This window comes from Pseudopodoces humilis, chromosome 1 (genome assembly GCF_049639895.1).
Source record: "Pseudopodoces humilis isolate 2021_Gansu_Grassland_sample_001 chromosome 1, ASM4963989v1, whole genome shotgun sequence".
Lineage (NCBI taxonomy): Eukaryota > Metazoa > Chordata > Aves > Passeriformes > Paridae > Pseudopodoces > Pseudopodoces humilis.
In genome coordinates this window covers 110,029,170-110,056,276 of record NC_142200.1, presented here as the reverse complement: position 1 = coordinate 110,056,276, position 27,107 = coordinate 110,029,170, and the positions used below count along the sequence as shown (strand labels likewise).

The 27,107-nt window shown below is 39.1% G+C and overlaps 1 protein-coding gene across 1 annotated transcript in view; it reads right to left on the bottom strand.

The window, feature by feature from the left end:
• The window catches only part of SNRK (SNF related kinase), a 39,871-nt gene extending 13,940 nt beyond the window's left edge, over positions 1-25,931 (bottom strand). Inside the window, exons 1-3 of the mRNA XM_005518984.3 lie at positions 25,656-25,931; positions 15,336-15,433; positions 13,261-13,954 (exon numbers count right to left, since the gene is read on the bottom strand). Of these exons, the coding sequence (XP_005519041.1) occupies positions 13,261-13,849 (589 nt within the window). The 5' untranslated portion in view covers positions 13,850-13,954; positions 15,336-15,433; positions 25,656-25,931. The remainder of the gene's footprint in view (positions 1-13,260; positions 13,955-15,335; positions 15,434-25,655) is intronic.
• Between the last annotated feature and the right edge of the window lie 1,176 nt (positions 25,932-27,107).

Here is a 27,107-nt window from a genome sequence, read left to right as displayed (position 1 = left end):
ATGCACCATATTACAGAAAAAGAAGTAACTCACTCCAATACATGCTTAATAAAATTTCCATGATCTTAAACTTGAAGCTACAACTCCATGCTCTGGGAATTTCAGCAGCAATCTTAAACCCTTAACATGTTACAGATCTGTACCCATTAAAACCAAACAGCTGAGAAATGATTGGGCAGGCACCTCCCAAGGAAAGAGGGTAGAGCAGCCAGCAGTGATCTGGGACACAGAGCATGCCAGCTTTTTCCTGGAAGGACTTGCAAGAGGGGAACATAAGCTACCTACTCAACTGCATCTCGCTTTCTGTGGCCCATTTGAAATACTCAAAGTGCATTTCATGCAGAAGGATAGCTACAGTTTTATTTAATAAAGTAAATCACACAGATTCATCCCTAGAACAATTACTCCTTTTGCTAGTTAGGACCTATTCTTCTTATGGTTTTGCTGACAGGGGAATAGAAACACTACATGGTAATTTTCTTTAGAGCTCTAATTTGTAGTAAGTGTATGCTATTAAACTCAGACAATTACTGGATTTCTGCTATGCTCACTAGGGCCTCAATCCTGTAGGTACTCAGCATTTTGAGGCTGGTACACCACATCATGTATAACCTGCAAATTCAGCATGACCATCACCATGTTTACAGACTCAGTAAGTGCTTTAGGACTTCGACAGCTTAATGCCAGAAAGGCAATGTTTAGGAATGCAGGACTTTAAAAGCCCTCACAAGACAGGGAGGCAGTTTCACCTAAAAGGTTCACCTTTAATTTTGTAACGTTACTTGCTGTCTTTCTGCTTTCTTGATTAGTTTCAAAGCAGCCAAAAGGTTTTGGTGTATTATCTATCTCCCACAACACAACAGATTATGTGAAATTTTTGCAAGCACAAAAGACAGGTGAATTTATGCATTTCTATGACCAGTCATCTTTTGGCTATCAATATCCTTCCTAGATTTTTCACTTTGCCTAATATCTGTGTTGTGATTTGATCTATCCTAGTATTCCGTTCAATACTTCTCCACAAGAGAATGTTTCATGTGTCCTTTTAGCGTGAAGTACAAGAATCCACACAGTATTCATTATTACAGACAAATTACATTTGCTATAATAAAGCAATACATACTGGCCAAATTTAAGCCAAGAGAAAAATACTGGGGAGGGGAACAATCTAATTAAATTGTTATTTAAAAATAAGCACATAAGTTTATACAGAAGGAAAAAGACAGCAGTGTAAGAAATCAAGCTTAAAAATAGAGAAAAGGACAGCAATCAAAGAAAGACATGAACTGAATTTCCATTAAATCACCATACACAGGAAATTTGACCAGACCTTGAAGTTTCAATTGCGCTGAGCAGATACTGAACATGTTTTTAAGTACTTTCCATTACGAGGTAGCCTCCTAATTTTTTTTCCATTTTACACACATGGCTTCTTCTCTAGGCTATACATACACTTTGCTGTATTTCAATTTGGAAGAATATATGTAATAGGTACTGTTTTAGTTTTCTGAAATTTATTTAGATAAACACATATGCACATTTACTTCATAAAAATAAAAAACATTTTTAGAAGCAAAATCCAGCTGATCCTCTAAATGCAAAGTAAACCCCCAAACCACTATTGTTTGCGACTATGCAATGTCCATTAGATATCAACCTTTATGTTTTTACAAATAAAGCAGTCATTACTGATTAGCCAGCACATAACAGAGAATTTTGTGTATTTTTTCTTTCACTAGTTACTGTATTTTGCAGTTTTTTCCCATGGGTCTTTCCAGATAAGAAGAGCTGCAAATAGCAAAATGAAATAGCTTTAACACAGCTATATGAAAATAGAATATAAACTGGTTAATAATGAAATATAAATCATGCACTGAATTGCTACTGTATTTCATTATATCACGAATTCTATTTAATGCACATAAGATACACTAAAAGGGGATAATGTGTATGCAGAAAAAGTTCTTTCAGAAACTAAAAATAGTGCTTAAGACCATTTAACCTTGACATATTATGTAGATATTCTTAGCCTTTCAGTGAAGCGCACTGGAACAGCAACAACTACACTTTACCTCGCTCTTATATACTACAGGCAAAGCTTCCTATTATACTTTTCTGACAAATGTGTATTTTGTTACCCTGCAGCACAGCAGATGTTTATTCTGATGTGACCAAGAAATAGCAGTGGACAGAAACAATTACCTGGCTTTTATTATCAGCCTATTTTTATAGCTGTAGCTGTAAAAAGATCAGCTTCACTGCGCCTACAGTCAAGGTGGCTAAAATTACTCAGCTTGCAGTATCATGGACAAAGGTGAGGAGCCTCAGCAAAACCTAGAAGTCTACTAATAACCAGGAAGCAAGAAGAGAGTGTGCCTGAGAAAGTCTAATCCACATGTAAGACAGAAAAATCACTGGGAGGCTTAGTGCAGACCTTATTATGTCACAAGTCAGATGTCATCTTAGCAACATCTTCACAAGCCCTGCAATATCATATTATAGCAAGCTTCTCATTTCGGGAAGCAGAGCCAAGCATTTGGGTGTCTGCAGGTGTACTAAGAGAACACATTCAAGAGTTCTGTCCTGCCCCTTCATATGCAAACTGTCCAAACAAGGTGTTGATTCTTTGTCCCTTTTCCATGCCACAGTTTAACCAGACCACATCAATTGTTTGCAACTCCTCATGCAACTGAAGTCAACCAACTAGATGACTGATGCAACACCACCTTTAACGAGGCTCTTGTTAACACAGCTGCATATTTTTCAGTCAAATTCAGAAAACATACTGCAAAAACACTTAAATATACTGATTTCTTCTCTAAATATACAATTTTTGTTCACCCATTTCATATAATAATTACAGCTCATTTTGGAGAATTATTCTATTCCAGAATAGTGTAATCTGGCTGAAAGATGCAGGATCTTTCAGAAGGGTTGTCTTAGAGAAGTTAGTAAAGGATAATCAGAGTTTACTTTATTATAATGTTTATTTACCAAATTTTATTATTTCCCCAAGCAATACACAAAGCCACATAAGACAGTGTTCATTGGCAGAGCTTTGTTCTGTCATAATAAGTGTCAGTGCCAGTTCTAGATGAGAGTCTTAACTGAAGGAACACAAGGAAGAGAAAGGTTACAGAGACCACCTTTAAAAAGCAGATTCAAACAATAATTTATTTTTCACAATTTTAAGTTCTTTTCCTACTCTTAGTAACTAGCAATTAGCAGATGAAGGCTTTATGGAAACTGCTTGTTTCTGTCTTTAAGGGTCATCTAATTTGCTCTCTTTAGAAAACTGATGGAAAAGCAGAAATTAGGCCCAACATGCTGGATGCATTTAGTATTCTTAATCACCTGCAAAGTTGTTATAGTAAAGGAAGGCACACTTCTATTCTGCAGTAGCCAAAATCAAGGTCTCTTTCAAAAGTCCTGTGAAGATCTCAAGATACAATTTAGCCTTTAAATTGGGTAACTTGAAACTGTCATTTCTATGACAAGAATAAAATAAGAATAAAAGCAGTAGTAACTAGCTGCAGTAGGGAATTTCTTTTTGTTTTCTAAGCCATTAAATAATCAGGAAGGGACCATGAACCATGACAACCAGGGCTGTGTATATGCAACTTCCTTACATAATGTGAAGTCACTGCCATAGAAACCAAATTACAACATTAGCTGTCTGTGCTACACTTGTCTTAAACACAGGGTGGTCAAACATCTGTCATGTTCAAGTTTGCACACTCCACAAAAGCCAAATTCATCTGCTTCACCATTTCATTAGTCACTTACTACTTTCTAAAGTTTGTGATTTACTCCTAAAATAAGTACTTAGGATTTCAGTAAGTTACAACTTAAGTGGCACGGGATGCTTATAGCTTCATATTCCCTCAAATATCTACTGTTCACCACAAGTCAGACATTTGTCACACTTTATATGTGCTACACAAACTTGTGATTTTAAGCAATTAAAAATCCATAGTCATTTTGGAATACACACATTTGCATATACATACATAATGTAAATTGAGTCTACTTACTGAAGTTGTTTATTTCACACCTGGATGGGAAAAGGGTTGAATTTTTTTCCTCCTAACTTAAATTTAGAACTGCTCAACAGGGGTACAGTGTATATTGCTCAGCTGATAAGATGTACGTTTCTACATAAGTGACAGAAGTCATAAGTGAACTTAGAGATTACAAGACACAAAAATGACTTGTAATACTGAGTAAATTTAGCCAGGTTTTATAAATTTCTCTTCACATTATTTACTATAACAGCTGAACATTATAGTTCTTTTCTACTAGGAACCACTTAAGCTAAAAGGAAACAAACCAACTTTTATGGAAATGACAGAAGTGTTTACATGTTTATTTTGCCACTAGAAGAGGTATCAACAAACAGACTGTGGATAAATCAAGGGTGGAAATGGACCCCTATTTCCAGGATTATAGGCAGTTACTCTAACTACTGTGTTAAGACTCTGAAGAATGTTACCCCTGATGCTGCTACCCTCTTCAGAGCAGATTTCATGAAGAAAGCCCAATCCATAGAAACTTGCTGAACACAAGCCTTGGAAGAGATTCAACACACCAGCACTTCAATACCTAGTTCTTGTATGCAGAGCTAAATGGGAAAAAAAAACTAGGTAAAATCATCAGTATCTCTTCACTTTGGGCATGTTCAGAGCTAGGGAGCACTGGAGACCTGCAGACTGCTCTTTTGAACTCAAGACACAAAAACCCCACATGAACTCCTTCATTTGGATTGAAGGGTGGTACCGCGATGCATTCACGAGCAGGACAGGCTGCTAACTCATCAGGTTAAGTGGCAAGCATGCTTGTTACAAGTTAGAATTTAAGAACCTGTTCACAGAATAGGTTGAGGGAAACTGAATGAATACTCAAATGTATAGCACAGCTTCACATAATTGCCTGAAGAACCAAAACACAATTTAAGAGTAAAAATTCACACAACAGGTGAAACACTGCAGAAGAGACCTCTACTAAAAATAGTACTAAAATATTATATACAACAGTACAAAAGATAAAAGCTGGTATCATACACTGAATCATTTGAATAGTGCCTGTTGATATACTTGTGTTTCAAAAAGAGTAAGAGAAGCATTTCCACTCCTTTGTAGCCTAAAAATCTTAAAAAGTTGCATCCCTTGCATAAAAAGTCAGCAGCGAGAAGGCAGAGAATAATTGTGTTAAAAGATAACAGCATTTCTACATATCACAAGTATTTTTACCTTATCATGTGCAAAGACTACTGACAAATCTAGAATATGCTCAAACTGGACCAGTAAAATTTCAAGTGTAAGAGTAAAGAACAAGGATTACCTTTTAATAGATATTAAATTTTTAGCTGATTTAACTACTCTTTCATTCTTTCATTTCTAATGAAGAAGCTATTCAATGAACTTGTATACTGACCTCTCTAGTTCTCAGAGATGCTGCCATCTGTTAACTTTTTTTGTCTTTGTAAAATGGGATTTATCTTTCCCTTGCTAAAGGCTGAGGAGAAAAATACACAATCAAGGCTAAGCTTTTTTAAATTAACATGCAGAACAGGTATTTTTCTTTGTTTTAAAGCACTAAACATCCCATCAATATTACTATTAGTACACAAATTAACAGAAATATTTTCCTTTCCCCATCCCTCCAAAAAAGAGCATAAATGGCAATTGGCATTTTATTATTATTAAGCTAATTAAGGAAATAATTTGCTATCTGTCTGGTGAAACAGTCTGTTCCAAGTTATTTCCCTTGATTAAGACATGATCATCAGTAACTAAGTCTTCTCTTCCAAAGTTATTCCTATTTTCATTCAGCCTGGCCACTAGTGCTTGTACTCTGGAAGCCCCAACATAAGGAGGACATGACCTGATACAGTGAGTCCAGAGAACACCATGAAGATTATCAGAGAGCTGAAGCATATCCCCTGTGGAGACAGGCTGAGAGAGCTGGGGTAGTTTAGCCTGGGAAAGAGAAGGTTCTGGGGAAACAAGAGAGCTGCGGAGGGACTTTTCACATGGGCACGGAGTGAAGGACAAAGGCTGATGTCTTTAAACTGAGTGTGGGCAAGTTTACATTGGATATTAGGAAGAAATTCTTCACTGTCAAGGTGGTGAGGCACAGGCTGTCCATAGAAGTTATGGATGCCCCATTTGCTGTCAGTGCTCAAGGCCAGTTTGGAGGGGCCTCTGAGCAACAGGGTCTAGTGGGAGGTTCCCTGCCCACAGCAGAGGGTTGGGAATGAATGCATGGTCTTTAAGGTCCCTTCCAACTCAATCCATTCTATGATTTCATTATTTTTCCCTGAAGTCAATAGCATGGGTTTTGCTGTTTGAATAAAACCACTAAAATACAAACAGTTGTTTGTTTCATGTTTTTAGTAACTAATGCATCTCAAATTTTAGTAAGGGTATTTTAATAGAAAACACCTCCATTGAAAGGTCTTACTGAACATGTGCCACTGCCTTTATTCCAAAATGGTCTGTTTTATTCCAAATCATCAGTTCTGCATTTAAAAATACACTATCTCCTTTGATATCTGTTGTTTAACCACAAAAAGTTACTGAATCTGTATTAAAAAACCAAAATAAACCAACATTTTCTGCATGAATTCCAATACTACTGCTCCAGAAAATAATCAGACAGGATAAAACCCAGCATTAATTAGTTGAACATAAAAGGAAGTTTTCTTCTTTATAAAATATGTTCTGAAAATCACCGGCCATATCAAAGTCTATACAGCACATACAGCAATTGTACGTGTTTCACTGCAGTGACTTTGTTTTTTTTTTGGTATATAAAGATAATTTGCTCCTGGTATCTTAAAAAATCTTCATGTTTTTGGATGGACTATCTTTTCCAATGCATTTTAGCTGTCATAATTTGTACTTAATTTACAAAAAATTAACATTTGAATATAGCTTTACACATGAATGCAAAACTTGGGCATCTGGTTTATAACTAGTTGGTACACCACTGATTTCAGTCCCTCCAGATCTGTGTTGCCAAATTAGTCAGCCATGGGCTGGAAATAATCTGAGTACTTGTTTGAAAGACACATGGCTGTGGAGATGTATTCATCATAATGAAACCTTGCTCCACAACAGCAGCTTGAAAACAGTTCTCCCATGAACACAGCAACATGACTATATCCCTATACTTAAATTACAGTTTAGCTGATAATGGCAGTAACTGAAGCCTATCTTGACAGCTTCTCCGTAGTTTCACTTGGATAAATTATTTTTTGCTTCACCCAGCAGTTTACTGGTGAATGCATGAAAACTTCTGCATAAAGTAATCCAGAACAGAACATAAATTATACTTCATAAATATTAGCTTGCTCAGATTTACCGAGAAGTTATCAGGATCACAGATTCCCACCATTCACTGCAGCCCCATCACATCAAAGCTTTGCTTCCAAATACAAGGCTCCAGTACTTGCAACATAACATCCTCAATTTTAAGCACCAAAAGTAGTTTCTTGTCAGTACAGTAATTAGATTGAGAGGGAAAAAAAAACAAAAACCAAAGGATAGCATACTGCATGAAAACTGAACTCCCATTTCATTAAAAAGAAACTTTACTATTTGCATATAATTTGCCACAGAATATAGATCCTTTGTTATCCTCAAGACTCACTTCCTAAAAGTGTTCTACAACCAATTCCTTCTATTTTCCCCTTCTAAAAAGTATAAAAAGTTAATTCATGATTTGACTCAGTTTTTTCAGTAGCATGAGATACACAGCACAGCAAGGTGAAGGCAGAAAAGCATGGCCCCTAACACCAGTACACTAGAGAACACAGCAGGACAGAAATACACCTGGTACTCACATCAGTTCCTTCTGTTTTGCTTCAAAAAAACCTATTTGAAATCGAGAACTAAAGTGTACAATTCTCCTAAAAATACACTGGCAATGGTGATGAATTTCAGTCAAAGGAGTTTCTCTTACACAGAAGGTGAAGGTAAGTGAGCCAGGCAAAGCTGATATTACCTAAACTTGCTAACTCAAGGACAGGTCCTACCACTCTCCTCCAGAATTCTACTCCAAGCTCCGTATTCCCTTCACTTCCTGTGCGCCACCTCTTCTGCTCCATCCTAAGGGAATAAACAGCTCTGCTAACCTGGCAGAAGTTAAGCCTGCAGAGAGGTTTTCTGTCAGTATTCAGCTTTCTAACAGTTTTCTGCCAAGTTAGCTGATAAAAGTCAGTTTATCAAATGGCCAGCCATGCACTGAGGCAAGCAAAACAGAAGGGGAGGCACACCTTATCCTGGAAGCAGCTAGGTTTCACACCTACAGCTTTCTGCACCCTTCCAGCCTCAAGCTCATTCCATAACGTATCTATGTATATAAATGGTCTGAAGGGTTGTAATACAACAATAAAAAGGAAGATTTTCAAAACAAAACAAGCAGAGAAATGCTTCTCATTTCTCAGAATTTGGCTATAATCTAATTTTGAGCATACTGAAACTCCAAAATGCTGCCAGGTATGCTCAATTATTCAATATTGTTTATGATCTGCAAGTATCTTACAACCTTGTTTTTTTAGTATCAGTCAGTCAAATCTTCTATTCAGTGTTTTTTCAGTGCAAAAGATTACTGTATATAGCCACTGGGCACAGGTTTACATTAGCCATTCAGTTTGAGAATAAAGTGTTGTACACACCCAGGAACATCTAAACTGGCTCCACACAGGCCAGACATGGTCATCAGGGCTAGCTGGCTATGCTCAAGCATAGTGAACGTGGCTGAAGCTTTGGAACACTAAGCACACTCCAGCAACACTATATTCAAGTAAAAAGCCCTTGGCAATGCTTGATGCAAAAGAAAATAAAAGAATTTGGGTTCATTCCAACAGACACAAAATGGATCTAAAGGCATTGTGACATCATCTCAGGAAAGCAGAGTGTATGTGTAACATACATTGTTATATTTGTATCTGTTTATTATACATTATCTGTTATACATATATCTGTTTTCTTCTGTAATCAAAAACACATCACTAGGTAATGGATAGGCAGTTATACCATGTTGACAGAAGATGTCCAGGTCTGAGTTCTGCAAGCCCATATCTAACTCCTAAAGCAGCAGAAGTTATCTGCAACTTCCAGGGCAGCAGCACCTTGGATTTGGACTACAAAGTGCCAGCTGGGTAGCACTGAGCTACAGTAACCAATATTCTTGTTAGTCATGCCTTTTATGAGGAACATTTTGCCACCATTCTCTTTGTGTTGCAGTGATGACAGAGTGCAATGCTAAGTAACTGTGACAGTAACTACAATGTTACGTGTGTATTACAGTACTTCTCTAAAGGCCAGACCTCAACTGTGCTAAATATACAAAATCCCAATGCAACAATCTGAATTTGCCCAGTTTTCATCCCCAGAAGAACGAATTTACTCTGCAAATGTTTCCATGCATTTGCAAAATACCCAACTACAATAATATGAACCTATCACAAGTGTCTGTCTTCCAGCGTTACTGTAGCCTACACAGCACTTCACACTTTGTAGAGATGCCAAGCAGTTAAAATAGAACCTGCCTTCCTCTGAAAGAATCAACTAATCTGAAAAACTCCAACTAAATTTTATCACTTAGGAAAGAGGCAATTTCTATTAAATTAATGATCCAATTTCTGTTGATGCTGGTAGAGCAAAAGGAAGAGTACTACCAGAAGCACACTGTTTTTCCTCATCTGTAGTTATCAACTTTTAAATACTGATGGAGCTCACAGTATCACACCACTCCTCCAGACAGAACTCTGATTAAAGTAGCACATCCATTTGATTTAGGAAATGAACTTTATGTCCAACAACAGTGCTCTCACTTTCCTCTGATTGGAACAAATTTTAATTAAGTATGAAAAAAACATGGGAAATGAAAAGCAACAGAACTTCTCATTATCTAACTCACTCAGCTTTTTGAAAAGCCCTGGGAACATATGATCATTGCCCAATATTCCTCTTGCATCATTATAACTACAGCTTTAAACACAAAAGGAAATGAGAGACCTAAATTAAGTAGGCTCTTTTCAAGTGTGCAAACTTTCAAGTGACATCATAAAGGGCAGATTAATCCCTCAACTAGCTGAAACAATTGTTTTCATAAAGCAAGCTTTTCTATTATCTTTATTAAGGATATAACTTAATAAAGACGTGCCCTAAATATTTCAGCTGTTTGTTGAAAGAAACTGTAAATTATCTTCCTTTATATACTCATTCTAATAATATTCATGAGAGACCCAAAAAGCCATGTTTGTGGCAAAGTCTTGGGCCAAAAAACCACATCATATACCTTGATCAATTTTTCTTCCAATAGTTTTTGCAACAATTTCGCATAAACAAAAACAGGTGCAGGGCTTTAAAAACACAATGAATGCACTTTAATGTGCACAGAGTGTAAGCAGGGGAATCCATTTCAATTTGTCATTTTAGTAAACTGAGTGGGATTTCAAGTGGTCAGATGCTCACAAGGAGGCATGACCATGTCATTGCACTGGGGAAGAAAGCATGACCTCCTTTTTACTAAGGAACAAGATTTTAGATTGGTTCAGCTGTAATGTAATTTCATCCCAAGTGATGGAAGAATCTTTGTCATTGTCAGTCACTATTATTGCAATATTAATAGCCCCATTCAGCCAACAGCTGAATGAGCTCACAACACTCCACCACCATTTCAAGCTATATATACAAACGTTGCACATTATTCGCGTCACAATGCAACTGATGAAATTTCTTTCTTGATAATTCCTACTTCTGAATTTATACATATTCCTAGTCCACAAGTACAACCTCATCCTAGCATGATAGTTTATCTTTCAAGTTTAAGAAAGGTTTGCAGAACTGATTTCTCAGTTACATAATTACATTTTTAGTGTTAGATTTCCTAAACTTACATTTAAGATTTCTTCTGGGGGGAAAGAGGGCTTTAAAGAAGGCCCTATTTTTTATGCTCTCCCCCCCCCCCCAGTTTTTGTATTTAAAATATATAAATCATGGATAACTTGCATAGTGTATCTTACCTTCTTACCCATAGTTAGAAAAAGAAAACCTAGACCCTTCCAGGTCATCATCTTACTGGAATCTTATAGTAAATTTTGATATTTTTACTCTGGTAACCGACAGTACTTCAGAGAGATTTTGTAGTGCATTACAAAGTGATGAAAAATATGCCATTAAAATGTTAGGATACAAGCACTGCAATTGCTCAACTAGGACAGAAGTTTTAAGTAGCTGAGACAGCACACTGGGGAATAAGTAAGCAAAAACTAACCACTGAGGTATATTTGAATATCCTCAGAAATTGAAGATAACTGGCATTCTTAGACACTAGCTAAAGAATTTCATTTTTTTCCTAATTTTTCTAGCATTCACCTCAATCCATTCCATATTAACCAGACCTCCCCCTCTATGAATCCATTAAAAAACTTTCTTTTAGTACTATCCTGAAGTTTAACTCCCTAATTGTTTACAAAGCACTCTAACAAACATTATGACAATTATCATTAAGAGATCCAATGCTTTGTTAATTATATAATTCAATTTGGACCATCTGGTCATAATGCTCCTAATTCCCCCTCCCCCGTTAATCTTCACACACCTCCTTTTTCCCAAGCATCTTCAGTTGGGCAGCAATATCAAAACCTAATTTTTTGCTCATCCTCCAAAATTTGACTGCTATTCCATTTTTCAAGAAATAATTCACATAAGGCATTGTACAGAACATTTAACAAATGCACTTTTCCATCTAGTTTTGAAGGCCACTGCTATCAGTTACACTCATGCTTCAGGAAATTCTCAAAATAAAGAAACATAGCAGAACACAGCAGAACTCAGGAGCTCTAGTTTGCCACTAATAAAACCAACTCATCTAAAACATCTGACTCTAAACAGAAATAATTTTGTGAAGTACTGCCGTAGCATCAACATGGATTTGCCAACCCAGAAATAACAGAGATCCAAAATTCCTAATTAGAGCACACTTGGGAAAGTACTTTCAAGTCCGGAAGGCCCAGAGTACAATACCTATTCAAAGGTAGAAGCCCTTATTCAAAAGTTTCGGCAAAGAACATAATACCTAATAGCTAAAAATATTTCTATTTAAAAATAATGCAAGAGATGTAGCTCAACAGTGTGCCTGTCAGCACACAAAATTAGCTGTTTACCTCAGGTAAATTAGGAAAAACCTGGACAATTCTGTTTTAATTTAAACCACTACTACAGTCACTACTACAAAACATAAAAAAGCACACACAGCCATGTACAGAGTCCTAATGGGTGCTATTAACACCGTGAAAGTATCAGATACAGAGCAAGAGGCATGTCGACTATCAGAAGCTATTTTTGAAGCACTATTTGCAATTATATGTACCTACACCTGTTGAGGAAGTGAGCTGTACCTCAACTAACGGATTTAAGCCATCTGTATGACTACAGGACAATATTGAGTGACCTCCATCAATTGTTACAGCTATTCTAAAAAGACTCTAAATTACTTCTACTACAATAAGCAGTAGACCTAAGAGAGAGAGTAAGAGAATTATATGTAGCAGTCCACCCTGCACACTCCACTTTGCAGCTAGAAACACGAAGGTTCATTTACACATGACTATTTCTTTTACCTTTTACACCACTAGGAGCAACTGGGAACTCATCTGCTGCTTTCAGTTCTCAGACAATAAAAGGGCAGAGAGGGGATAGAGGGAGTTGAAGCTTTCTTAACTCCCTGTCTCCTCCTTTGATAGCTGAGTTAGTAGCTGGTACACATGGCTTCCCACCACCTTGCAGCAGAACACGCAAGCATCCTGGGCCCACAATGCTATTCTTACATGGCTAAATTGAGCAAAGAAAATCACGCGTGGTTTGGTGCAAGGGAGTGTGGGATCATGTTAAAAATAAATCTGAAACAGGCAAGTTTTCCAAAGAGAAGATGAGTTCTCGCTAACAGAATATTTACAAATATATCCATTGCATCCAATTATTAATAAAAAAAATAATAACTACAATGTATACAATTGCATAATTTCATACAAAAAGAACTTCTAAGCATTTTTGAGAATGTTTGAGTATCTCCTTCAAACAGAGCTGCTCCAGCATTATATCATCCAGAGCTCATCTAGGTTATATTATTTCTTGCCAATTAGCTGCTTTCCACATATGGCATTATCTTGAAACAGAAAACAGATGTACAAGATCATGGTATTTATGTTTATAGATTACTGCTTGAATTCAGAGTAGACATACATACCCACTGCTGGTGCATCATATTCATCCCCAAGTAAAATTTCAGGAGCAGAATAGGCAAGAGATCCACAGCTTGTGGTGAGCTTCTTTCCAGGCTGGAATTTGTTGCTGAAGCCAAAATCAGTCAATTTCACAAGTCCTTGCTTTTCAAAGAAAACTACATTCTCTGGTTTCAAGTCTCTGTGAACTACATGCAGTTTATGGCAGTAGGATATAGCATGAACTATTTGAGCAAAGTATTTTTTTGCCAGATCTTCATTGAGACCTTCTTCGTGTTTCATGATGTAATCAAACATATCTCCGCCATCCCCTAGCTCTAAGATGAGATACAGTTTTGTCTGGGTGTCAATCACTTCATACAGCCGCACTATGTTGGGATGTTGCACTAATTTCATGCACCTGACTTCTTGAAAGAGATGTCCAGTGGCAAGAGTGTCCAGTTTGGTCTTATCAATGACTTTCACTGCTACTTTTTCCCCTGTAAAGACATGCCGAGCAAGTTTGACCACAGCAAAATGGCCTCTGCCCAAAGTTTTATCCAAGTCATACAATCCTGCAATTTTTCCATCATATCCTCGTTTGAAGCCTGCCATTCTGTTTCAGAAGATGAAATAATATTTAAGCTCTTTGGAAATGTGATATTTTCATATAAGAGTATCTGATGCAAATAAATAGTCCATAATCACTGCCAAGCATACCTAAAAACAAAGAGACAAGATTATATACCTGTATAAAAGTAAGCAAAATTATTATCCTGTAATTACCCCAAGTTACATTAGCACATTACTACAGATTATTAATGAAATAATCTTCAGAAATTTTTGCAAAGGATTTAATAAGGCAGGCTGTGCTAACTTGCAGATTTCTGACATCATATTATCAGTATGCTTGAAGAAAGTGAGTTTCAACACTGCAATAATGAAAATTTGTCTCAAATTTAGTGGCCTTCACTGTCTTGAGTCAGAAACCTTTCAAGCAGCACTTGACAAAATCAGTGTTATAAGGACTGTTAAAATTGGCAAAGCTGAAATCTGTAACTTTTCCAGATTCACTATGATAAGCAGCTGGACAACACAGAATATCATCAAGAGGAACATACTCAATACGTCTCTTTTTTGGCACATCCCTTCGTATTGCCCATATGAAGCAATGGGCAGCTTTGTCCCATTGCAAACAGATGTAATACAAAGTTCTGATGGCCTGACTTGGAACTTTCATCTCCTCCTTTTTAATAGTTTTCTGTTTAGCAAAGCTCAGAGTGATGTACAATACTTAATTTTGTTACTCCAATTATCTTGAATGTTATCAATCGATACTGTAATTACAGCAAATGAACAAAGCTTTAAAGGCTGAAATGAAACATTTCGGTTGTACTTAGTGCTAAAAAAATGTCTTGTTAAATATTTTGACTGAAGTTAACACAAATGGGCGATAAAAAGTTTGAAGGTAGGCTGCATATGTTCATCAGTCCTGGGAATGAGTGAGGAGAAGGGGAAGAAGAGTAGGAAAGAAGCAGAAAAGACTTAAGAGTTCAGCTTTCGTGTACTGAATTCCTGCTTACCAGGTATTTGGCATTTGAGCAAACAAGACCCAACTTATAAAATATTCATATTCAAAACTGGCTTTGAAGGTCTTACGTTCCATTGTCTTTTTTTTCCACAAACAACAGCTCCCAGAACCTTTTCCTGAATTGTTAACTTAGATTGAGGTTTAAATATTGTAAAAAACTGTAGCTATCAAAAAGCTAACCACTTCTCCAACTTTGAGTGCAAAGTAGTTAGAAATACGAAAATTAGATGGCTCATTGCCAACTCAAAAATACAGAAAATACAGCTCTTTAGAATATATTTTCAGTTTCAAAACTGAACTTCAAAAAGAAAAACTCTGAGGAGGAAGCTGGCAAACAAACAGCCCCTTACATTAGTTATTCTCCAGTTGAAATGCAAGCATTAGATTAAAAACACTCCCTGCTAAACAAGTTATTTCACAGACAGTGAAACTAATGGACCTGGTTTCATATGAATTCAATTACAAGGTTGGGGGGTCCTATGAGGATTCTGTGATGTGTAACAAGCTCACCTTACTGCTTCTCTCAGCTGGAGCCATGGTATAACCTCTTTGCTATCCAGCTGTCTGCTTCCACAAAACCCATAGAAATCAGTTTGAGACCTCCACACCTGTAAAATTTGAATGAAATCCATTAACTTCCAAAACTTCACAGCCTAGACAAAGAACAGGGTTAAGTACAATAAGCATTAATACAATAACAAACAATATAAACATTGAGGTTTGGGGTTTTGTGTTTCTTTAAAGATAGTCATCAAGCTTCAACAAACTTCACTGGGTTTTGTGTTGCTGTATGCACCCTTTCATTCTGCTACTAAGCACTATGCTTCACATGCTCTTTCAAAAACCACTCCACTAGAAGATTGTTGGCATATGTTTCCCAACACTTCCTATGCTGTTCATCTTACAGAGTTTCCCCTACCATTCCCATGTAACATCATCCCATCCTTATTCAAAAAAGCACAAAACTTAATTAAAGCATGCTACATTAAACTAAATGCCCACGCCAAACAATCTCCTACCTGGCAGAAACTATTACAAAATGCATAGGGAACAACATAATACAATGGAAAATACAACAATAAACAATAAAACTCTCCTTATCTTTCAGAGATTCAAAAATTTCTTTACATCTGAGAGCAGTGGGTTTGTGTTTAATAGCACTTGATGGATTCCACCCCACCCCTCTCTGTGAAACTGGGCAGGTACTTGATTAAAGCACGTGAACTTTTAGCATCAAGAACATTCTGCAGCAGAGCTGGATAGTTTAACTATGTGCTGTGAGAAGAACCACTTCCTATTGTTTGTTTTTAATCTCCTGATAATTTGTGCATTTTCTCATTCACCGGGTCTGTTCCCAAACAAGAACAATCATACTCCATTTACCTTGCCTCAAGCAACTCACAGAATTAGTTTCCTCCCTTCCTCACTTCAGCTCAATTTTGTTCTAATCCTAGTCTATTAATCCTTCTGCAGAGGTTATTCCACAGGCTTTAGCATTCCTCTCACCCCTCTCTACTCATTTTCTGGTTTGTTCTATTCTACCTTCTTAGGCCAATTTGAGGGTTTTTTCACTATTACTGTGCACTGACAATGTTTTCAAGCATTACTTTACAGTCGTATAATGTTCCATCATACTGACCTAACCCCAAAATGAAGACTAATGAAAAATGGTCCATATACACACATAAACCACCTACTCTTACCCTGTATGAAGCAAGAGGGGATATATTAATCAGCTGTGCCCCATATGCTTGTGTGACTCCAGAGTCTCACTCCTAAATGGATTGCCAGTGTTTAAGAAAACCCCAACAACAAAAAAAACAAACCCACACAAACATGCTTTACAGTACTGTTGTCTCCACAGCATCCTAATCTGACTCCTAACTGCTTCTAGATTAAAGAAATTAGAGGAAAACTGGAGCACACAAGTTATAGACAACTTGACTGAATTTAACTGCAACACTCAGCAGTAAGGAAAAATTTATGCTCATTACTTTCTTCACTTGGCACATTCTCAGTCATCATTGTACAAGCTCTATAAGTGATTTAACTCTAAATCACAGAATATATATAAACATCAACGTGTCAACAGAATTCTAGCAAAAACCAGTTATGCTTAAGCAATGGAGAAATATATCAGAGAGTAATCAACAGGATAAGAGCTTACAGAAATGGAAGCTAAACTACATTTACTGATACTGCAGTCCCATTAGCTTTAAGAAAATTAATGCAGATTCATTAACAGTTTAACTTAGTCTCAATAAGTTATTGTCCACAATAGCAGACCAACTAACCCTTAACTCTGTGGTTAAGATGAAGCTCCCACAGCTAAATACAAGGATCTCAGATGCAACATATGGTTTGAACATGCCAAAATTTAGAACTGTTCAGTAGCAGGAAGTGGATGCAAACATGTCATAGTGTATATAGATACCAGCCTTGGTTACAATTAAAATATGCTATCTAAAGGAGCGCAGTTACCATACCAATACATTTCAGAACAGTTTCCTTTTCTCAGTTTCTCTCAAGAGTAAGAAAGTAGAATTTTGACAGCACTTATGGATCCACTAAGAGCACTTAAAGTTCATAACTTTCAAGCTGGAACCTCTTTGAGACCCTTTGTTGCTGTCTCCTTAGTTACAACAGTAAAACTTCTGGGGCTGACTACAGATGAAACCATTCAAAGCTCTAGTTTTGCCATGACCCTACAAAATAGGATTACTTTTAATGATGGATCGTTTTGGTGATGCAGTTTACAATGTGACCTCTTGAACATTTTCACCAAATGAAGGAACTAGAGGCTAAAGCAGACAACAAGCAAAATTTCCACCAGCCACATATTAGCAGCAATCCAAATGCCAGCCTGAGAAAAAGCATTTAAGAGACAGTTATATCACAGAAAATATTTACCTGTCTTTTCATTCACATTATGTTAAATCCCTGCTAAGTTCATTTTTCAGCACTAGAATTTGGTTTTTCTAGTTGGTGAGTTAAGTAACCATTAGCAGCGTTTAATCCATGTGCCCAATTATGGTTCTAAAAATGCATTTTCCCCTAATTATACCAGAACTCAGCTACGCCCCCAATACTCATTTTATGCAATGTAGACATTTACCAGTAAATAAACTCAGAACAGATCCTTCTTTCCACAGAAGCTCATATACCTATCCCACAAAACACTGCAAACAGACCCCAATGGAGATCTGCAGGAGCTGTTTTGTAATATCACATGCAACCTATTAAGAAGCTTAACAACAGTACTGTGATTCAACCATCTTTAAAAGATGGATGAATAGATCTGTTTAGAAAAAGGAGCATGCTTCAGAGACACTAGTTTTTTCTTTAAGCAATTCACCCTATTCAAAAAGTTTCATTAGATTACACACTGCATGTAAGACCAGCCTAGCTCATCTTACCCATATGCATGTATTAGCTTACTTAAGAAAATGAAGCTTCAAGGTCTCATTTAAACAAAATGCTGAAAAACTATCAATGCAAAGACTTCCCTGCATTATCAGTCTAACTGACAAAAGCTGAAGTAATCTTCCCGGGGACTCGTCCATCCACAAACAGCTAACCATTCCCGTCTCCCTTCTCAATAAATGGAGATTCAGTCAACACAGATAAAGAGTCTGTGATAAAACAAATTGTGCCCTAAAGCAGATAACCAAATAGATCAAATGAATCATTTCTTAAAAGCACACGCTTTTATTTTCTGTAACAGGAGCTTTAGAATGAGTAGTTCAGTGGATGCACACATTATACACATCCACCAGATAGATTAAAAAAGTTTTACCCTGCTTCTCCTTTTGCTCTCTTTTGTCTCAGTTAAGTAACAGCATCTATACCAATTATTTATTTACTACATAATTGTATGTTGAAAGTAAGACTTATGTTGCTAGTGTTCCTAGAAACACTAAATCCAAAATTTGACATAAACAGAATGTGGAGATTCAGAAGCAATTTTTTTTCACCCTGAAAAGAATTTGTACAAATCATCAGAATCCAAGAGCAAACTGAAGGACACAGTAAACAAACTGCAAATATAATTTTTCGTATTTTTTCCAATATTTCCCCCCAATTTTTATCTGCCATCCTAATATAAATTATCTTTACAAGCTAATCCATGAAGCTTTAGACACAGTCTATCCTGTTACTATATGAGCAACTACTTGCACTGTTACTGTTATTGACACTTCACTGATGTGTCAATCTGCTTTCATCCAGAGGGCTCTTTATCTCCTTTCTTTTGGTATAAGGGAGCACCAACACACCAGAAACGGGTAAAAGGCACTGCAAGAGTGACATAAAGAACACATCTGCTCAATGCATATCACATGCCCGAAAACTTATAATTATTCAACTCCTCCAAGTATATTTCAAACTTCTTGAGCTCCTAGTACCCAGTATTTCTTGAATACTCAAGACTCAATATGGGAGTCAGGATCCCAGGAAGGTGAATTCTCCTGTTTGCATACACAGGTATCACGATCCAGCAGAGGCCTTCCTCCTCCACCTTCCTATGGCCTAAGTCTTCACAACTACCATTCAAAGATACTCAAAGAAATCATGGTAGTCTACACCTGACCTACATCCAAACATGTTGTACATGCAGTATTTTTGGGGGGCAGCGGAAGGCACAATTCACAGAGGCAGCTGTGTTACAACTCAGCCCTTTTATATGCAATGCCCTCTAAAGCTTTATTTTCAACTTTATGTGGCTGCACCACAGCATCCACACATATCTTCCCTTTCACTGATGACAAACCCTATAAACTATCCTGTTCCCAGTGAGTTCCACAATAAAACACTACAGGAGATATTTTTCAAGGTGTACATGTGCTTCTTTCATTTTCCTATTAGGCCTCAATGTCCGTATCCAGCCCATACTGTGTTACTGAAATGTCAAGACATATCAGCAAACCTCTCTACTATTCAGCATTGGCTACCCCTAAAATGATGAAGATCATTATGAAGAGTTATCAAGTAATGCTGTGTTACAAACATAAAAAGAAGAATTAATCTGCGAAATTCAACTGTAGTCCTTAGTTTTAAACAGTCTACAGAATTTTGCTTTGAAAAGATATAAGAGGTGCCAATTGCTGATGAAGTTTTGCCATTCTAAACATAGTTTAGAACAAATCTCAGTGTTTCATTATTCTAGAATGTATTGCAGGCATTAGAGCTGGTGATGTCTATCCTTAACTCCTCTTAGAACTGAAGTAAAAGCAAGATGCCAACAAGAACTCTTCAATTCTAAGGCCCATTATTCAGTGAACGGCCAGCAGCAGAAATATTTGGCAGGTCAATAAACTTGGTAAAACATTGCTCATGGACCAACAAAATGCTGGAGGATGGGAAGGGTAGTGCTATTATAGATTTGAGAAGATATGATTACTAACAGCATTTTGTAACAGAAAATGATGAGAGCCTGCATGACCTGACTTCTAAGAGCAATACACTTCGAGGCAGATCCAATGCATGAGAAAAAGAAAATGTAAAAGATACAATACATGATTGAGGATATCATCAATTAAAGAACACATTTATTTCTTGCATAAGAAATTCCCAAACTTTGAGATCTACAGATTGCTTTCTCAAAGATTATTGCAGTCACATCAAGCATAGACAACTTAAGCTTTCCTCTTTCACATAGCTAAGCTGTGGTGAGTGGTCTCCAGAACACTAGCAAAGAGCAAACTAAAATTTTAGAACTGTGTTGTAGAAACTCCACCTGATGGTATCTCTGTGAGAATCACCCTCAATACAGACAACTTAAAGAAGCCATTGGATCTGAACTGGTCCTTCAAGGCCTCTGCTTTGAAAATCAAGAATAAGTATTTCCTTTTACTTTCCAAGCAGGTGAATGAGAAAAAATACAGACTGTGCTGATGTACAGATTGGAAAGCGATAATAAAACAGTAGCAGTAACAGCAAGATTATGATTACAGACTGGACACCAAAGCTATTAAGAGGACAGATGCACTAAGACTGATGGAACTATGATCCACTGACAGAACCATCACCAGTAGTTACTGGCACTGGTTCCAATTGTGAAATATGTTAAAAGCCCAAAGTACTTTCACAACCTTGCTGATAATTTGATGCAGTTCACAAGGTACTTTCCATTTCTAAGAGGAGATATTACACAAGACAAATACAAGCTGCCCCGTGGATTTAAGAACTCAGCAATAGCTTTACACCGTTTAAAGTCCTCATACCAGCCACAGCTCCAAAAGCAATTAATCTCATGTTGCATCTGTTTTCCTCTTATGCCTTCTCTCAAAGACCAGCATGTAGCCTTTAATTTTTAAAGAAAAAAAAAGCAAGAGAGACAATACCCTGTTCACATAACAAAGGCTTCAGCAATACAGCACTTAAGCTCCAAAGCTGCTCCTGAAGTATTATTGTATAGAAAAATACTAGATCTTCCTCAATAGCCACATCTCATAAATTATCTGCTTCATAGTAGTATGTGATAACATATTCTAAAGGGACTTGCTCCAAGTTTTGTGATATCTGCTAGTACTTTTTTTTATCTGTACATCAGTTATAAAACTTTATTCAGACCCTGTGATGTCATAATATACAGAAAAATTAATTTAATTTTTGAATTTAATGAACTGAAATTCTCATGTTTTGCAGTTCCCACTCACAGAAACATTTTCCTTAACTACAGAAAATTAGCATGGATATCTTGGTTACAGACATTCATACCTTTAACCAATCAAGATCTGGTATTTCAGTCAGCAACTGTATAAGCAAGAGAGATAACACATGGTAGTTTGACTCCCTAGCCCAAAATTACACTTGACTTTCAATATTCTAAATCCCATCCTATTTTCCTTTTGTCCTTCTTTTTTCTTCCCCCAGAATAACTAGGAATATGAAACTGATGCAAAAATATTTTGCATATCAGGTGATTCACAATGGTATCGCCATCTTTTAGACAGGACATTAAATCTTTTTATCTAGGAAAGTTGCTGCAGGAACTTTGCAGAAAGCAGGTAACTCAGATTTCTCCATCAAACTTAATTCTAATAGAGACGCTGCTTCATCTACTCCATGTTCATGAACTCTCAGAATTGCTTCACCTTTTTCAAAAGACCATTTATTAACATTACCACATATTTTGTCATGCCAGGCATGCCAGCCAAAACCATTAACAGGAGCTCTAAACATTCCGTCATTAATCAATGAACACTTCAGTGTGGCATAACATTTCAATGTTAGTGCTACTTTAACACCTACATCTTTGTTGTGTAAATTCACAACCACAAACGTGTTTTTCTTTATCAACGGGTGTGAAAGCATCACATGCCATCTCAGACTCAAGTATTCAGATGCAAATATGTGTGCATACTCTTAGTACCTATTACAAGGAAAAATAATTTCTATTAAATTTCTTAGTATCTTCAATGTCAAATGTCAGATAGTTTCCTTTGTTTAGCAATACAACTGGTAATATAAAATTCAAGTACTGAATTAAGTTGCTGCTATGAGACTGATGTTTTCCACCTAGGATACAAACTGCTTAAATCTTGACAAATAGATTGACTCCAACCTACAGTTACTCAGTTTCAATACTTTATTCTCCTTTATAGCATCCTAAATTAGTCAGGAACAGCCAGACATCTGAAATTTGCCATGCTTTAACATAAACTAAGATTATAAAAGTCTAGGCTATCATCTCTCAAGTAAAGTCGAACCAGTAACTAGACAGGAGACTGCTGCAGAAAAACACACAATGATACATAAAGAAAAGAAAACAGGCTGTCAAATACAGTGGAACAACTGTGTCCCAGCACTGTTGTAGAAGATCACTATAAATGGAAGGATTCAGCCTTTCAGAAAGTGAACATGCTCTGTTTTATATTTTGCAAGTATAATTATTTCTCATTAAGTTCTTAACATTGGTGACTCAATCAACTTATGTGTACTAGAACTCTGCCAGGGTGAGTTATCCTGGAATTGTAAGGGAATATACGTTTTTTTTCAAATCCTCTTAAGCTCTTACATAATACTGTTATGTGTATAAAAACAACAGGTACTTTACATTATTATAGCAGCTGTAGCATTTCAGTTAAGCGCTTAAAAATAACGTGACACAGAAGACAGGCAGAACCTCACAGGCTACTAAAATTAAGAGCTTGTGCAATTTAATATTACTATATTCATCATAAACTGCAGTTCAGCCCTATACCTCTGATCTGAACCATGTTTTATTGGTTTCTTATTTCAAGACATAATCAGAAAACACTACTAAGTAGGAATGGACCGAAGTTCACCAATAAGTTTTACAGCTTTACCATTTCAATGCAATTTTGAAAATCCAAAAAAGGAAGTGTATTATTTCACAAGAGACACACTGTGAGGAAAAAAACCTGGCTGCACTAGGATACTGTGCCCTTGAAAGCAAGGCAGGCCAAAGACAAAGGTGCTACTTTGGTATTACAGTTGCCAGTGGGATAAAAGGGACAATGATAACACTGAAGGTGCAGACTGCAAAAGAATTATTCAAGCATGATTGGAAGGCAGTTAGAAGAGACCAGGCTGGTCAGAACAGCACATAAGATGACCACTGCAAGTAAAATAAGATCTGCAGTAGCACATTAGCATGCACACCCTTAACATGCTATTTCTTTAAAATAATCAGCAGACTATTTATTACAGTGCAACCACCCACAACACACGGCAGTATCAGTTCTCATAGCAGGATGATTCAAGGGACAGCAGAAACCTGTAGAGTGTCCAGCACTCAAACTGAACTTTCTTGCTTCTCAATTGTGTAAAATGAAAACAAAAACCATTACACAGTAAGTACTCTTAAGATGCAATTCTTCCTTTTCCCTGCATTTCATTAAAACTTCTGATGTGGATCTCTGAAAAGAGCCAGATGAATGTGCTTAGATGCTACCTTGCCCACCAGGCAAAGCCCCAGCAGTCAGGTTAGCTTCTCTTTCCAATCACTTGAAAGAACCATGTCATCATTCTACCACTTTTCTGGTCATTTAGGATATTCAGGAGAAATAAGAGACGGGACTTTCTCCTCCTTAGCTTTTATGATTAAGTCTTCTAATCTGGATGTTGTATGCACTAGAAGTAAAAGGGGCAGATATTAGTGTAAGTAAACATTTTGACATATTTAATAAGGTAAAATTTGATTGCACTGTTTGGCAATGATTGTCAGTTCTTGTTTCAGATTCCTTCTAAGGATCAGCAATAGTACAAAAACAACCACAAGCCAATTTCCCACTTTCTGTGATATGTCTGCCAAAAAAAATCCCACCAATCCTTAAGCCAGTTCTTAATGGTGAATGCCTTGAAAGAAATGCTGAATTCTAACACAAAAAACATCTGCTAGTAAACACTTCTATACAGATTTCACTTTGCAGAGATTAGTCAAACTGGTCCTTCCCCAGAGCCTGAAGATCTAAATATATCTATAATAAACAACTCCAAAAAAGCAGCAGATATGACTAAGTAGTGACTGCACTACAGAGGGCAGGCGTAAGCATATTTGCATGCACTTCATTCATGCTAGATGGCTGAAAACCATACAATACAGTTCAGTTGCTCCAGTAACTGTAATGGTACCACCAAAGAAACCACTGCTTTGCCCTCATCTACTCATAACAAGCTCCTGGAAGTGAGATGATCAATAAGAAAGCATCTATGAATAAGCAAAAACACAAAGCATGTATCCCACATAAAGGTTTCTCCTTCACAGGTATATTAGCATCTCTTACCAATAAAAATATCCAACCTGAAAATAGGTTACTTTTATCACCAACCATCCTCTAGCCAATATAGGGGGTTTTGCCCTAGTGGATGTTCTCCAACACTTTACTCAGTCTACTTAAAAAAAAAACAAAACAAAAAAAACCGAACAAAACAAAACCAACCACACGTATCTGTCCTTCAACTATTACCAAGACTGCACATCAACTGTCTTTAAAAGTCATTTTCCATTAATTTAAGCATGAATGCCGAAAGTCACCCGACAATAAGCACAAAGACCTCTGTGCAGGACCTTGCTAGTTATTCTACCAATTTCTATACTAATCCCTAGCCAGTGAATTCAACGTAGTAAGTGTACTGACAGCAGCAAGGCACGTACTGACAAAGAACGAGGCTCTGTCAGGAGGGGCACGCTCCAGCCCTGGGCACAAGGAGACGAAGGCAAACCTGTTGGCTACGCACCGGATTCCGAGGGGCGAGATGCACCGTCATTCCCCTAAAACGCACCTGCGGCTGGACCGCGGGGCTCTCCCCTCGCTTGTTTATTTTTTTTCCCCTTCCCGGCAACAGAACATACGCGGCGGAGCCGGCGCGGGCAGCAGCAGCGGGGGAGTGGCGGAGGCACCGGTGTCACTCCGGTCACACGCGCGGGGCCGGCTGTCACCGCGGTCACACGGGGCCGCGCCGCACGGACACTCCGTCGCGCCGGGGGCACGGCAGGCTCCCCGCAGGAACACCCGCATCCCCGGGAGCCCGCTGTCCCCGCAGGAACAGCCGCGTCCGGGGAACCCATCGTCCCCGCAGGAGCACCCGCATTCCGGGAGTCCGCCGTGCCCGCAGGAACAACCGCTTCTCCCCTCCCTTCCCCAAGCCCTCCCCTCCAGCCCCGCCGGCACCGACACACCGACCTTCGGCGGCGGCCGGGAAAACGTCCCCTCACCGCCTCCTCCTCCCTCTGGGCCGAGGCCGCCATTGGGCTCGGCCAGCTCCGGGAGGAACGGGAAGGCGCAGGGAGGGGGAGGAAGGAACCCACCACACCCCACCGGCCCAGCCCGAGCCGAACGCGGCCCAACCCCGCCGGCAACTTACTGCCCGCAGCGGCTGCAGCGGCGGCGTCTCCTCGGGGCGCCGCGCCCCGCGCCGCCCCCTGCATGGGCAGCGCCCGCTGAGACTGCCCTCAGGAGCGGCAGCGGGGACGGGGAGCTCGGCGGGGAGGGAAGGAGGGACAGAGGAGGAGACGGAGAGGGTCCAAGAGCCCAGCGGGGAAGGCCGGTGGGGCTGCGGCGGGTCGCGCCCCTCGCCCGCGCTGCGCTCGGACGGGACCCGGCGCTACGGCCGTCCCTGCTGCGCCTCCGAGCCGCGACTGACAACAACGGCCGCGGCTCGCGCGGGGCCGCGAGAGGCGGGGCGGGGCCAACGCACGCCCGCGCGCAGCCGCGCCTGCGCCGCGCGGCGGGGAGGGGAGGCCGCGCGCCAAGCGCAGTCACGGCGGGGGCCAATGGCGGCAGGGGGGTGGGCAGGGGACGGGGCGCCTGAGGGGAGCAGAGCGGAGCGGATGGGCGGCGGGACCTCCCGGTTCGGTGCACCCTGGGCTTGGGTTTCATGGAGGTCCTGAGCAATTCGCCTTAGACTTGGGAAAAATAAGAGCAGAGGGTGAAGCGCTGAAGGTCTGAGGAGAGGGTGAAGAAGCCCGCGCGTCCGCCACCTGCTTGGCGGCGAGTTGGCGGCCCCCTGTCCCCCTGGAGGGGACGCTGGGCTGGGGTGCTGCGTAAAGTCGTGAAAGGGCCACACCTGTGATTCCTGGGTAGAAATAATAGCGTAAAGATGAGAGTATAGCGAGCACGGGATCAATTCGATTGAAAAAGACTTTTGAGATCATCGAGTCCAACCCGCGACCAACGCCGCCGCGTTAACGAGACCATGGCACTGAGTGGCCCGTCCAGTCTTTCCTTAAACACCTCCAGGGACGGTGACTCCGCCACCTCCCCGAGCTGGCATTGGTGCCCCTTGTGCCTGGGCAGCTGGCCTGGGTAGCGATGGTGTGAGGGCAGCGAGGCACGCTGCTGTTGGATTCCCCTGTGGTGGGAAGGCTGGGAGCACGCTGGATGGTGGAGGTCGTCTGGGGGCAGGGAGAGTGAAAGTAAAGGATGACACCGAAGCTAGTAGGAGAAAACAGGCCGAGGAACGAGCCTGGCGGGGGTTTCGGAGTGTCCCCGTACACGTACACCTGGCAGAGCACAGTTTATCCCTGCACTCCTACCCGGGTAGTGAAGGCGAGGGAAGGGCCTCGAGTGGTTGCGCTACAGAAGCGTTCGCTCTGAGCAGGTGCTAAGAAGGGATGAGCGAAGCGGTTGCTCGGAGCATCAGAGATAATGCAAGAATTTCCTCTGAAGATCAAGGAAGGAAAACCTTTGAATAGCCAAGGAATTAAAAGACTTGAAAGTGGCACTTTGAAAAGTGCCCTTTTTTTTTCCCAGTAGAAATGCCCAGTCAAGATATATGGAGACAGAATACAATAGTCCATTATACAGCCAAGTCAAA